The sequence below is a fragment of the Dunckerocampus dactyliophorus genome, chromosome 9 (genome assembly GCF_027744805.1).
Source record: "Dunckerocampus dactyliophorus isolate RoL2022-P2 chromosome 9, RoL_Ddac_1.1, whole genome shotgun sequence".
Lineage (NCBI taxonomy): Eukaryota > Metazoa > Chordata > Actinopteri > Syngnathiformes > Syngnathidae > Dunckerocampus > Dunckerocampus dactyliophorus.
The window spans coordinates 4,339,884-4,355,240 of NC_072827.1; the positions used below are offsets into that span (position 1 = coordinate 4,339,884).

General features: G+C 40.7%; 1 protein-coding gene across 7 annotated transcripts in view; it reads right to left on the reverse strand.

Moving 5' to 3' along the window:
- raph1a (Ras association (RalGDS/AF-6) and pleckstrin homology domains 1a) overlaps positions 1-15,357 on the reverse strand; it is an 82,722-nt gene that overhangs the window by 19,879 nt on the left and 47,486 nt on the right. For 6 of the 7 annotated variants that reach the window (XM_054787090.1, XM_054787085.1, XM_054787084.1 and 3 more), the window contains 7 exons: positions 11,042-11,170; positions 9,622-9,730; positions 9,402-9,544; positions 9,167-9,340; positions 8,913-9,062; positions 4,044-4,181; positions 2,374-2,448 (listed from right to left, as the gene is read on the reverse strand). In XM_054787090.1, the coding sequence (XP_054643065.1) occupies positions 2,374-2,448; positions 4,044-4,181; positions 8,913-9,062; positions 9,167-9,340; positions 9,402-9,544; positions 9,622-9,730; positions 11,042-11,170 (918 nt within the window). The remainder of the gene's footprint in view (positions 1-2,373; positions 2,449-4,043; positions 4,182-8,912; positions 9,063-9,166; positions 9,341-9,401; positions 9,545-9,621; positions 9,731-11,041; positions 11,171-15,357) is intronic. The other variant, XM_054787091.1, reaches the window with a different exon arrangement.

Genomic DNA, 15,357 nt, shown 5'->3' on the forward strand with positions numbered 1-15,357 from the left:
TAAATAGTCTAAATAGGATTACAGCTGTCCTTTCTACAGGCAGCTGCTGCCAGTCTTTGAGCAAGAACTGAAGAAGCATGCTCAAAGACTAGGTAGGACTGCGCTAGTCTGATATGCGTAGAGCTGCCTGTCTCAGCAGACTAGTGCTGTTCCATCTAGTCTAGTCTAAATAGGATTACAGCTGTCCTATCTACAGACAGCTCTAGTCCTACCTAGTCATTGAGCAAGAACTGATGAAGCCTGCGCAAATACCAGGTAGGACAGCAGTAGTCTGACTGGATAGGACAACCCCAATCCTACACAGGCTAGTCTACGTAGGACAGTACCAGTCTGATAGGACTAGGGCTGCCTGTCTCATCAGACTAGTGCTGTCCTACCTTGTCTAGTCTAAATAGGACTACAGCTTTCATATCTACAGGCAGCTCTAGTCTGGCTAAATAGGACTGCTGTAGTCCTACTCAGTCTTTCAACATGAATTGAGCCTGTTCTGTCCAGTTGCCACCCATTCAATGCCCTGAGGAGCGGTACACACTTCCCTGTCCTTGTTGTTCAGTGCAATATGGCTACGGTGAAAACCTCAGGACACCACAGTTTAGTCTGCGTTTGTGTAACGCTTCTACTCCTGAAGCGCTGCTCACAAAAGGCTGAAAATGTGTCAAAACCTTCACCTCCACGGTGTCATTTGAGACACAAAGATGACAAAGATGATTAAGCACATTTGGGGACTTGTCCAATGACGAGAGCAGACACAGAACAGACGACTTACCTGCACTCCGAGAAGACACGAGGACAAAGAACAGACAAGCATGCACTCAAACATTCCGAGTTGTGTTTGCGAGGTTTCCTAAAAGGACAATCACACAAGAACCTGCAAGTGCTGGGCGTGAATCCGTAGCACAACGCAGCCCGCACGCAGCGAAAGTTCCTCCTGCACTAAAAGTGCTACGGCATGTCTGCATGCTCCCAAATCCGTACTCCCCACGTACGGATCTCCGACTTTGCCTGCGTTTTTGCAAGCAGACAGCACGCACTTTCAGCACGCTTTATGTAAATACAACATTGTTGTTGTGTTTTTGGAGGACTTCATGGTAGTAATAGGTGTGTCCCGTTACGTACATTGTTAGCTCCCACATGCTAGCTGTTTTTATATCTTTAGAACGCACAGAAGACGTGTGTTCATGTCTCACATAAGGATTATGGATGACGGGCAGAATTCCATAAAAAAGTGCGCTTTTCCTTCCCCAGGGATTAGATCATGTTAGAAATTGGTTCCACTGTGTTCCCAATAAGTAGGCCTGCTGCGATAATTGTGCTGCAAATTATCGTTGATAATCGACATTATCGTCAACATTTTTGAGATCATTTTTTAAATTGCCATGAGAGGTGTCATTCACATTTGAACCACGAGATCAGGGGTCGGCAACCTTTTTGGCTAAGAGAGCCATCAAAGCCACATATTTTAAAATGCATTTCCTTGAGAGCCATATAATTTATTTTTACAGTGAATACAACTAAATGCATGCATTTTAAAGCATTTTAGAGTCTCTGAATTTATTCTTTTTAATAATGTTGTTATACTGAAGCTAACCGATAATAAATAAGATACTTCTTATCATTAATGCTACTTCTGGTGCTGCATGCTTTTGCATCGTACTCCGTACTTCTTTGTCAAAAGTGTGACAGAATGAGCTAGCTGACTATCTAAGTAAGGAGGGAAGTTTACTTCTTGACCTCTCAATGACCAGGGTAGGCTACTGCATTATCCAGTAATAATCGAGTTTTGGTGTCTGACCCGGAAAATATTGGAGGACAGCTGGCATTGGCTCTGGCCACCCGCATTGCACGACAAAATGGATGCATGGATCATCATCATGTACAAGAAAGTTTTAGATTTTGGACATTCTTTTTACTTACTTACGTTTTACTTAAAAATGTCAGTGAAAAAAATGTTAATAAATACATTTTATTGTGTTACGACATGTCAGAGCCAGATGCAGTCATCAAAAGAGCCACATCTGGCTCCCCAGCCATACGTTCCCTACCCCTGCACTCGATGGTACTCACGTATAGTGTACCTGTGTAAGCCACATTAGCTTGACACAGAAGTTGCCTGTATGTATGCTGTTTAAAATGTATGCCATATAACCATGCTGAATTCTTGCATTTTTTTGCAATGTAGCAAGCGACGCCTGAGGCACCTCCATTGGTAATTTTTCTTCCCAGTTGTGTGATTGGACTTTTGCATGCCTCATCTTCAGGAATAGACACATACTGTATACTCAAAGGAGAAAGAAGCATTGCATGCAAAGAAAAGAATGTACAGGAGAGATAAGATAAGGTGACGGTGTAGTAGGTAGTAGCGTGCACAGTCACCTTGGTCAGCAGGTGTGAAGGCTTGCCTGCTATGTTTCTCAGAATCAGAGAGGTTTCCCTGTCCAGATAGGAGTGCTTGAAGGAGACAAGAGACAAGACAGAGAGTCCTGGTGAATGAACCACCTGAGCAGAAAGCTGTGTGCTGGAGCGCAGGACAGGAGAAGGAAACCTGGGCTGCACGCACGCACACACACACGCACGCACGTGATTGATGATCGACATAACCACCACGCAAATGTTTCACCTGGCTAACCTCTTCGTCAAACAGCAAACGCCCAACACAAAAAAGTGGAAAATCAAGAATCATACCTGAAATCATTGGACAAAAACAATAGAACCTTTGTTGCCACGTACTTTCTATTTCCGACAACATTTTGAATGCTTACTTTAAACTAGATGCATCCCATTAATGCTCCAAAGTACAGTGGAATCTTGGTTTTTGTTGGTCATTGCTTCCAAAAGGTTTGAGGAAAACAGAAATATATAAAAACTAAGGCAATTTTTTTCCCATAGGAAATCCTTTTAATCCAATTATGCCCTTCCAGACACCCAAAAAATATTTTATAGAAAATAATTCTAAACAATGTGAAATAATTATAAATGAGCAGCGGATGGAACATGTTGTTGACGCCGACTTCCCGTACATCCTGGCCCTTATCTGGGTCCAGGTCGCAGGGGCAGCAGATAAATTCTATATTTACTACATTTTCTATATTTTATTCAGATTTTTTGATTTTTAAATAAAGCAACTATCTGAGAAAATATTGCAATTTTGACTTTGTAAAAAAATGACTTTTTATTTTGCATCTAAAACTGACCTTCCTGTTAGAGAGGTGATTTTTGAACAAAAATTATTATTATTTATTTTAATTGAATAATTTAAAAATAATACAAAAAAAAGAAAACAAAAGAGTGCTTGTGTGCTTTATTAAGAATGCTTATTTTCATTTGGTCATATACGTGAAAAAAATGTAAATATCAAGTTCACTCTTTGCTCTTTTTTTTTTTTTACCCCATTTCTGCTGTTTTCCCCCCAACTATTTCAACTTTCTTCTTAAATAAATTTCATACATTTTCTCCTCGTAATATTATGACTTTATTCCCAACCTAATTTACAAATCATGTATGTTGTTGTTCTCTTTTCATAAATGTACAACCTTTAAAAACTAACATTTTTTTTTCCTGTAGTAATTCAACTCTATGCTACTAAAATTACATTTACACCTGCTGATGTCTTTCTAGACCAAAATAGGGTCTCTAACTAAATCTTGCATCTCTAGAAATCTTTTTATAGAAAGTATAAGTATACTCTCTAATATTTAGGTCATAGACACACACACACAAGATTAGGGCATGTGTGTGTGTGTGTGTGTGTGTCTATACTGAAAGAACGAAGGTTAAAGATGATGAAGTGTAAGGATATCAGCATCATTCCACTGCAAGGATGCCATGTCTAAATGATGTAGTCTAAATGATAAAAGCAGATTGCGTTCGTCGCCGAGAGTGAGTGTAGAGTCGATCCGATGTACAAAATGCTGTTATGGCGTGACGCTCGTCATAATCTCTTTCAAAAAATGAAAAGCAGGCTCAGCATAATCCCAAGCAGAAGACCGCAGGTTCCGCCGGCGCCACGTCCAACTGTGCAAACGCGGAGAGGAGCGCCAGCTTACCTCTGTGCCGTCCCGACCCTGGCCGGCTGCGTGAGGCCCGTCGGCTTCGTCGCAGTGGAGAACGTCATCCAGAGAGTCCATGGAGGACGCCGAGGCCGAGGTGACGGAGGAGCGTGAGGAATGGACGATGGAGCGCACCTACGAGGAAGGAAGCGGTGAAGCTCATTCATTGTGACTGCAGTACATGACGCAACCAGCAGAGGCGCTCTACTATTTAGTCTTCTACCCATGAGCAGAAGACTCAATTTCTCAGCACAGCACAAAGGAAAAGCGTGTTTCTCCTGTTTGGATGAAAGGAAATAGCAGTAACATGACAATCCATCACTGTTTTTGTTCATAAGCACTCTTTACTATAGATAGATTGCATAAGTCTGTATTTCATTGTTGCAAAAGTATTCATACCATTGCACCGAGGTTGTCATTTTCAGTCGAAAATGACTGCACACCAAATACTATTGCATCACAGTGTCACAAGCCTGCATTTACACACCTGTGACTTGTATAGGCTTCATTACTCCCTATAAATTGTGCCCAGTAGTCACCTGTCCACAGTCATCCCATGCTTGTCAGCAGACAACAGTCATGAAATCGAAGGAGCTTTCAGAAGACCTCAGAAGGAAATTTCTAGAGTAGCATAGATGGACAGAGCTATGCAGCCTTTGTAGGTTCACTCAATGTGCCAAAATGTACTGTTGCATCACTGGTCCTGAAGTGGATGCGCCATTGCACCACTGTGAACCTCCGAAGAACAGGGCGTCCCTCCAAGATCACGGCAAAAGGCAAGAGGAAACTGCTCAGGTAAGCAAGAGCAAACCCCTCCGTAACTCTTGAAGACCTGATGCAGTCTCTCCAGGTTGCTGGGACTAATGGACAAAAGTCTACTTTATCCCGCACTTCACACAAGGAAGGTCTCCATGTACGTGTTGCAAAGAAGAAGCTATACCTGAAGAAACAACATCTCAAGGTTTGTTTGCAGTATACCACACATCTGAAAAACACTTCAGTGATGTGGGAAAGAGTGATCTGATCAGATGAAACAAAAATTGAACTTTTTGGCCTGAACACCAGGAAGTATGTTTGGCGCAAAGCCAACACAGCTGATGATCCGGCTCATACCATCCCTACTGTGAAACATGGAGGTGGGAACGTAATGCTACGGGGCTATTTCTCTTCCTCCGGCCCTGTTGAGCTTGTCTGAGTACAAGGGACTATGAATAGTGCAAAATACATTGTCACCCTGGAGAAGAACCTCTTCAAGTCTGCAAAAAGCCTGAACCTTGGGAGGAGGTTGATCTTTCAGCAGGATAATGACCCAAAACATCCAGCTCAAGCGACACAAGAATGACTCAGGAAGAAGAAAGTGAAGCTTCTAGACTGGCCAAGTCAGAGCCCGGATCTCAACCCAACAGAAAACCTGTGGCAGGATCTGAAGATTACCGTCCACCGAAGATCACCAAGGAACCTGACTCAGCTGGAGTGATATTGCAAAGAGGAGTGGGCGAAACTGTCCAAACAACATTGCGCAAAACTCATTGCTGGCTATCCAAAGTGATTGGAAGCTGTTATTGATGCCGAAGGCGCTGTAACCAAGTACTGACTATCTACTTGATGACTTGGTGGGAATACTTTTGCAACAATGAAATACAGACTTATGCAATTATCTGTAGTAAAGAGTGCTTCTGAACAAAAACAGTGATACATTGTCATGTTTGTGCTATTTCCTTTCATCCAAACAGGAGAAACACACGTTTCCTTTGTTCTGTGCAGAGAAATTGAGTGTTGCTCATGGGTATGAATACTTTGCAACCCACTGTACAAAAAATTGAAAATTATCATTACAAAAAACACAATTACTCGATAATTCTTATTTCCCCCCCCATATTCTGTCAAGATAAAAAACTAAAGAGTTTTTTCCCCCTCACTTTTTAACATTTTATTATTATTTAATTTCTCTGAACAACTACTCAGTGTCCCCATGACCGGAAAAAAAAATATTTATTTTGTTATTTAAATTTGAACTTTTATGTACACATACATTTTGATATACTATACAAACAGTAAAAAAAAAATTATTATTACAATTATTTAACAAAAATGTTAGTTTTTTTTAATTAAAGAAACACTTGTATACTATACTATGCATACTGTAAAAAAATAATTTCTTATTATAATTACTTAATAAAAATGTTATTGTTTTTTTGAAACACTTGTATACTGTACATACTGTAAAAAAACATTTATTATTACAATTATTTAACAAATATTTTTTTATTTATTTTTATTTATTTTATTTATTTATTTTTTTATGTAACACTTGTACTATACTATACTATATTAATTATTCTACCATCCCACTAAAAAGCATAATAATTATTCATCCACCCTACAGCCCCATATTCAACCAGGGAAAAAGAAACACCTTTTAACATTTGAATTATTATTAAATTTACAGTATCTGAATAATAAAATACATGTCAACTACTCAGTGTTTGCCAGACCAAACAAAAAACAAGTTCTTAATTTTTTTGTTAAACAATAAATAAATAAATAAATAAATAAATAAATAAATAAATAAATAAATAAATAGCGAACGGAAAAGACGAAGGCTTTTTTTGTGTCGAATACAGAAGATGAGGACTTTGATGGATTTGTGGATAAGGATTGATGAAAAATAACGTGCGTACATTCTAAAATACTTCAATTAAGTACAACCGAACTCAGTTTTGCTCCCGCTGCCGCATGCATGCTAGCGTATATGTTTTTTTTTTTTATTGTAACGTCGCTGGGAGCACGTCCTGTTCCGAGCCTACTTTGCGGTAATGTTTTGGTGCAAATGCTCTTAAAGTTACATGTTTGACCAGGAAATAGCAAGCTCAAAAGAAGACGGCTTTTTTATGTGGACCAACTGACAGTTTGTGTGGATCTTGTGAATGATTGTGACTGAGCTAGGACTCAGTAATTAAAGTCTACACACGACGGCTTCATTGATTGAAAAACAAAACTTTTTCGTGCATGAAGCTTCTACTTGAGTTGGTAATTTGGCCGCTATGTGCCGTCAGATATTGACCAAGGGAGACAAAATGGGTGGCCGCTGACCGCGTTAGACAGGTGACTGCTATACACAGGGTCTATAACATGTAAATTTGCTGCGGGGGATTTTTCAGTGGCCGCTATAGGCAGGTGGCCGTTCTATAAAGGGGGCCGCTAAGACAGGTTTGACTGTATATACTGTATATATATATATATATATACAGTATATATATATATATATATATATATACACTGTATATATATATATACATACAGTATATATATATATATATATATATATATATAAATATATATTCAATATATTACATACATACTGTAAAGAGTCATTTTTGTTGTTTTTTTTGGGCTTCAAATAAAAAAAAATCTCATTTTTTGATTATTCTGGCATCCCATTAAAATGTATAATAAAAAACAAAATTATCTGATAATTGTTATCCCCACCCCCACCTTTTTAACATTTGAATTATTAATTAATAACAAAATACATATTTTAAAATAATTTTTATCAAACAAATGTAAAAATAAAAATTATATATATATATTCAGTATATATTTTTTTGTATGCAATATTTGTGTACTGTACTATAAATACAAAAAAGGGTCATTTTTGTTGTTTTTAGGGCTACAAATAATAAGAAATGGCATTTTCCTAATAAATAATGTATCATATAAGATGCGTCTGTGTAGGCTCTCAGTCGTACAGGAGTTGTCCATCGAGGAAAAGGCTTCTTGAGACGTCATCTGTACTTCTGTGAAGAAGGTGTCGGACGTTTCGCTCCTCATCCGAAGAGCTTCGTCAGCGAACTAATAAGTGCTGGTAGCTTAGGCCTTAAATACAGTAAGAGTGGGCGGAATTGGTGTGCCAACACCCTCCTCCTATTGGTTAAGCCTGGGCGGAGTAGTGGTATAATCCTATCCTGTTATTAACACCTCCGATAAAAGGGAAGTGTCGCTCCCTGAATAGGGTATGAACGACTCTGATACTGGCTTGTTAGCATCTATTGTTCTGGCTCGGCCCTGCCTTCACCTCATTTGCAAGACTAAGAGCTGTGGGTTTTGGTCTCAGTAACCTGCTGAACACAGGGTCCAAATTAAACCTCAAACCACCATTCCGATTCAATGATGGAATCTGTTGTTTGACAAAAATAGCTTCCTTTACTCCTCTTTCAAACCATCTGTTTTCTTTGGCCAAAATCTTTACCTCGCTGTCCTGAAAAGAGTGATTGGTAGCTTTCAGGTGTAGATGTACTGCTGATTGAGGACCACTAGCATTGTCCCTGCGATGTTGATAAAGCCTTTTTTGGAGCATTTGCTTAGTTTCCCCAATGTAGTGCTCTTTGCATTCCTCATCTTTACAGTGGATGGAATAGACCACATTGCTCTGTTTCTGGTTTGGAGCCTTGTCTTTAGGATGCACTAATTTTTGTCTCAGGGTATTTACTGGTTTGAAATAGGTAGGAATTTTGTGTTGCCATAAGATCCTCTGGAGTTTTTCGGAGACCCCCGCTACATAAGGGACTACCACTCCTCTCCTTTTTGCTTCTGTGGGCTTTTGGGTTTCTTTCCCTACTCTCTTCTTTTGGCATTTGTTAAAAGCCCACCGCGGGTACCCACAGGTTGAGAGCGCTCTCTGAACATGTTGTGTCTCCTCTTTCTTTATTTAAGGCCTAAGCTACCAGCACTTATTAGTTCGCTGACGAAGCTCTTCGGATGAGGAGCGAAACATCCGACACCTTCTTCACAGAAGTACAGATGACGTCTCAAGAAGCCTTTTCCTCGATCATATAAGATGGTTAAAATCATACGTTTGATATTTACCTCGTGTTCGCTGACTGTGCCGACCGACCCCGTGCGCCGATGTTGCCGCTGGCCGGACGCCGGGCGGTGCACCGAGGACGACGTGGTGGACGCGGAGCCCAGCGAGTGGGAGGAGTTTTGACGGGCGGCTTGGTCCATGCTCATGGACGCCTGAAGGGACAGAGATGGTAAACCATGTAGCTGGAACTTGATGCTCATCGATTGGATGACTCCATCCGTGTGGAAACGTTCTTTCAAGACCACACATCTTTCACCTTCTCCAGCTGGGCCGTGATGTCATCCAAGCTGAAATTGGACGCCAGTGCCGGCCTCCCTTGATGTCCGCCGGGGGCTCTGACGGTGCTGCCCGCCCCTGTGCTGTTACTCCCACCGTCGCCCCCCACTGGCTGCTGCTTGATACTGCGCCCCGCTGGTGGCTTCTGACGGACCTGGACAAGAAAGAGGAGGATGATCCTGCATGAAAAGCAGTTGAGCTGTGGGCGGGGCTACCTTGGTGTCAGCGAGTCCCGGACGGGCGATGCCGCCACCACCGCTATTCTGTTTGGGGTTGACGGTGCTGAGCTCCTGTTCGATGGAGCAGAGGTCCGCCATGAGCGCGTCCAGATCCACGTTCTCCCCCTGGTTCAACGCCTCTGCGGGCGGAAAAGGTGCAGAGTGAGACAGCGTGCAAAGGTGTCGAAAGGACGTCTTTGTGCATGGAGTGTCAGACCGTTGATGTTGTAGATGGAGAACCTGTAGGAAAAGTTGGCCATGTTGGTCTCCTGTCTGAGGGGCGCCTTCTGCTGGGGGGGACGCTGCGGGCGCCCGTCGTCCAGGCTCTGAGAAAATATCGACTTCCAACTTATGACCTCTTTATCTGACATCATGTCATGCCTCAACATGAACAAGGACAATTAGTTACAGCAAATTACCAGGATCTTTAACAACACAGGTGTCCAAAGTAGGGCCCCGGGAGCCGAACATGCTAAAAATATCATTTAACTCATTCAATACCAAAGACGTACAATAGTTATTCGTTTTAATAAACCTGAGCACGTGCAGAAGGTGACGCATTGTAGGGAAAGTTTAATGCATGCACACATGTGTGCACACGTGTGCACACACACATACAGTAGTTCAGTTCCAAATGTGAAAATTGTAAACAGTTCATGGTGTTATATTTGGAAATAAATTGTTACTTTGATGTAAAACAACAAATATTTGTGTCAAAGTGAAAGTTATGCTTCACAAAAAGCTGCTTTGCTCCCTTTTTTTTAGTTGGGAACTGATATTTTCCTGATATGTTCTAATGTTGATTAAGAACGGAAAAAGGTAGAAACACACTTTTTTCTGATGAAAGAAGGGAGTCTAATGTTTCTTTTGGTAGGTTCCATGTTTATATAACCATAGAACACAATATTCTGTGTGCCTGGAAAGATCAGTCCAAATGGTCTAAAATGGTCGCTAAAAGGGGTTGTCTTTTGAACAATGGCTGGGATTTAATGAGTTTTACATATTTTTTATGACATATTATGGGAAACAAAAGAAAACAACCAATAAAGTGAGAAAATTAGGTTGCAGAAAAAGTGCTAATGTTTGGAGAAGAAAGTGAAAATCTTATGGGAACAAAGTCAGAATTACGAGACAAGAAGAGTTAGGAGAAGAAAGTTGAAAGTCTGGTCAGGATGCCTCCCGGACACCTCCTCGGGGAGGTGTTTAGGGCACGTCCGACCGGTAGGAGGCCTCGGGGAAGACCCAGGACACGTTGGAGAGACTATGTCTCTCAACTGGCCTGGGAACGCCTCGAGATTTGTTGGGAGGAGCTCAACAAAGTGGCCGGGGAGAGGGAAGTCTGGGCTTCCCTGCTTAGGCTGCTGGCCCTACAACCCCACCTCAGATAAGCGGAAGAAGATGGATGGATGGATGGAAGTTGAAAACAAAAAAAACAACAGCTGTCAAGTCAAAATATGAGGAGAAGTAAATTTTCTAATAAACACTAGACACAACCACCAAATATATAGACACAAATAATTCCTTGACTGTCAAAAGATGCCTTTGAAGTTGGTGGTGGGCATGAAAAGACACAGGAAATGCTGCAGCCAGCTTCCTAAAAGTACACCAAATACATGATTGTGTGGACAAGATGGCACCTGTGTGAGTTTGTCCAGCTCTCCTAGCCAGGCTCCAAACATCTTGTCCAGGTCCTGGTCCTCCTTGTCGCTGTCCTCCTCTTCCTCCTCCTCTCTGAGCTCCACCTCCTCATCCGACATCTGCTCCATCTGAGAAGACCAATACTGCTTTATTTCAATAATAAACTCCACACACACTGTACACCTATACCCACCCATAATATCTGAATGGAGAAATGCCTGCTTAACATCGACCATGAAAACTGGCTAAAAGGATTAGCTGGATCCACAAGTTCCAAATATTAAGATCTGATATCAACACAAGCACCAATCACAGGTGGATGTGACGACATTTGACATCCAGCAACGTTACTGAATTATTACACGGGCTTCCATTATTGGATCTTACATTTAAAATGGATCAAACATGGACTGAAATAAGTTTAACATTACAGCTTGTTTATTCACAACGAAACATCTGGGTTATTGACGTAGTACTACAAATAATAATAACAATAATAATAATAATAATAATGGGCAGTTTTTACCATCCCATTAAATTTTTTTTAATAAAAAAACACAATCATTGTTATTCCCCCCCCCTCCATATTCAATCAAGAAAAACAAAATACCCCCTGCCACTTTTTAACATTTACATTTTTATTTAATTTCTCTGAATAGCAAAACTGTAAACTACTTGGTTTATTTAAAAACTATTATTATAATTAAAACACTGCATTTATTACCATTATTAGTCATTGATATTTTTTAATTTATTAAACATTTTTATACTATTCTATCTATACTGTAAAGTGTCATTTTTGTTGTTTTTTTTGACTATGTATAATACAAATTCTCATTTTTTATTATTCTACCATCCCATTGAAAAAGATTATAAAAAACACAATTATCTGTTATGGGAGGTGGGGGCTCAAGTCCCCTGCACTTTTTTCAAAGGCCAGTTTTTCCCTTGTCACAATGTTAAAAGGAGTCTGTCAAGCACGAGCACCAAGGGGAAAACGTTTGGCCTATTGTTGTTTTTCTTTTTTGCTAACATGTGATTGGTCGTCCCCGCTGTCACTCCAAGAGCTCCTGTGGGGTTTCTTTTTCCTGGTTGGCCAGCACAGGAGTCCATGTTGGCTTTTTGTTCTGCCTGTTCATGTCAGCTACACGGATTTTAATATCAGAGCTTTCATTTACAATGACATTTGAATCCGTATGTGTGACTTTTAAAAATGTATATAAATAAACCTGATCGGAACATACTGTAACTGCCTCGCGGGTGACACAGAAGTCAAGATACCAAAAGACACTTAAACACTCGTAGCGCCCTCTGGTGGCCAGAACGATGTACTACACGCACTATGACAAAATTTCTTCCATCCAAATTAATGAGAATAAAACAAATAGAGCTAACAATGAAGTTTTAACTATGCGACAGATAAAGTCTCACTGTGTGTGCTCACGTGATCTCCACTCTCCACCCCCCGGCCGACCCCCGCCACTGGGGCGTGACCCCATACGAGTTGCTATTTCTAGGCACTGTTCCCTCTCTGACGACACATTGTAGCCAAAACACACACACACACACATACACACTCACACACACACACACAGTGCAGCGCTATACAATTAGATGCTTGTAGAAAGTTGTGCTCTGTCATTTGGAGGGCGGGAGGAGCACAGGCCTCGCTCTGTGCGGCGGGAAGGAAGTCTCCCAGCTGCGCTTGGACCACAGTCGACTGTTTGCTCGCCGGCGGCAAAGATTTAAAGAGACGGGGGCGAGCAAGCAAAAGCTGACATCATCAAAATGCAAAGACCGACAAGCAGGGATTCTCCGATCAGGGTTTTATGCTTCCGATACCAATCATCCATGAGCGAAATCAGCTGATACCGATACCGATCACACAGATGTATAAGTGTATACATTTTTAAATGTACTATTGGCTGTATTTGGGGTCATCAAGGAGAGCTCCTTTTACAAAATGAAAATGGCCCAGAGCTACTCATTTTTGTAACAATTATTTTCATAGCTTATTTCAAGCCAAACCAGGACCAATCAGCAAGAGCAGGCCTGTCACAATAATAAATAAATGGATTTATCGAACGATAAAAAAAAACAGGTTGATAATTATGATAAATTGACGTGTGTGCATCTGCATGTGTCTGTGCGCATTGGTCCTATAGAAACTATAGAACCAACTATAGTACAGTGAAATGAGCGGAGAGAGTGAACCCTCTGTCCACTCATTCAGCCTCTTTGTGGAGGCGGGGCTACGAGTGAGCAGACACAGGAGCACCAAATTAGCCTTGTGAGAAAGCACATGCTAACATGAATGAAGGCACAGAAGCGATGGTTTCTAAGGCGAACGCAACAGCCCCAGTGCGGGAATAGAAGGGAGAAGTTGAGCGCATGAACACCGACCAACTGATGTGTCGCATTTGTTCCAAAGTAGTGACGTGGAAGCAGGGGAACACGACCAAAGTATACGCACACATATGAAACACCACCATCCTTGTCAGTTTTCCCAACTGCTGGAGGCGCAGCAGAGCCTTCGTCTCGACAGCTGACGCTTACTGAGGAGTTCACGCGGCAAAGTAAGTAAATACAGGTGTCGGATGGTGTTGCTCGCTGCATTGCAAAAGAAATGCATTTTGGAAAATGTTAGAAATGTTTGACAGACAGTGTGAATTGCCTGGGCTCTTGAGTAATTCATGTTTATTGCATTTGTACTCGCATTATTATGCCATATGAATCATGAAAAAACAGGCTCAGACTTCTGTGTCATGCTAGTGTGACCGAGGCTCACACGTGTACACCATACCATCTATTGTTTCAAATGTGCATTACCCCCCTCCTGAGCATTATTCATGAAAAAAATGTTATCAAAACAATGTTGCTGATATTATCGGATATCAACAATAATTTGTAGCACCATTATCGACCTTGGGCAAAAGTATCACGCTTTCACGGTATTATAATTACTGCTTTAAAATGTGTTATTTTAAACTATATTGAAAGTCATTATTAAACAATATAATAGCACACGATGGAAGAGGAACAAATGCATTCAAAATAAATTTAAAATAAGTGAATGATTTCAAATAAATCTTAAATAAATAAAATGTGATCAATGATGATCATGCAATTCATGAAAAAAAAAAAACAGAAATATTTTCTTACTAAAGAAAAAAAGCAAATAAATGCTGGCTAAAAAAAGTTCACAACATAAATAATAATTAAAAAAAACTTAAACTTAAAAAATGTTACACGTGCGCAGGTCACAAGTGTTTTGGAGTTGATCCATCCATCCATCTTTTAGCGCTTATCCGAGGTTGGGTGCCGGGGGCAGCAGCCTAAGCAGAGAAGCTTCCCTCCTCCTGGGGGATCCAGAGGCGTTCCCGGGACCAGTTGAGAGACATAGTCTCTCCAACATGTCCTGGGTCTTCCCCGAGGACTGCTACCGGTCGGACGTGCCCTGAACACCTCCCCGGGGAGGCGTGCAGGAGGCATCCTGAACTTTTTTTTTTTTGTATTATTCTTAAATATAAATATATGATATAAAATTATGTATAAATACACAAATATTTTATACAAAAGAAATATGATTATAATTTAAGAAATAAAATAATGTAAATCCAATTCATCCATTCCAAAAAACTCAAAATTATTAAAGTAGTAGTTTCACGTTCATAAATAATTGTAAATACATATAAACGATGATTGTAAAGGCTAATTGAACATTTAAGGTCACTTTTACCTTCACAGATGACGTGATTGTTGCCAACGACGCTGCACGATATCGGGTGTAACTGACGTATGGGAATATGCCAATACTACCAGCTGGTATCCCCGCTGGGATAAGTGATGGAAAACAACAACAACAACAAAAAGAGTACATGTTGCAACGTCAGTCACAGAAGCAAGTACACCCGTCACACTTCAGCAAACCTTTTGGAACAATTGATCTTCTCAAGGCACAATACTAATCTTGTACTTTAGAGCAGTGATCCCCAAATCCCAGGCCGCAGCCCGGTACCAGGCCGTGGGTCATTTGGTACCGGGAAAGAAAAAATAATTTCCATGATGTTTAATTTTGTGGTCGGATTCTCTGTGTTACATCCGTTTCACTTGACGCATGTCCATTGTTGGTGTGCTAACCTTCTCACACCGCGCAGATAGATTACTACTGTATTTTTAGCATTTTTCTTTCACCTCATATTTGGTCTCAAATGCTGATACTATGTGGGAATGCATGAAGGTAAGTTTTGATGACTTATTGAGTGCTAATGTGCACATTTGTCTCAAGTTAATTCATACTAGCACACGTCAAACA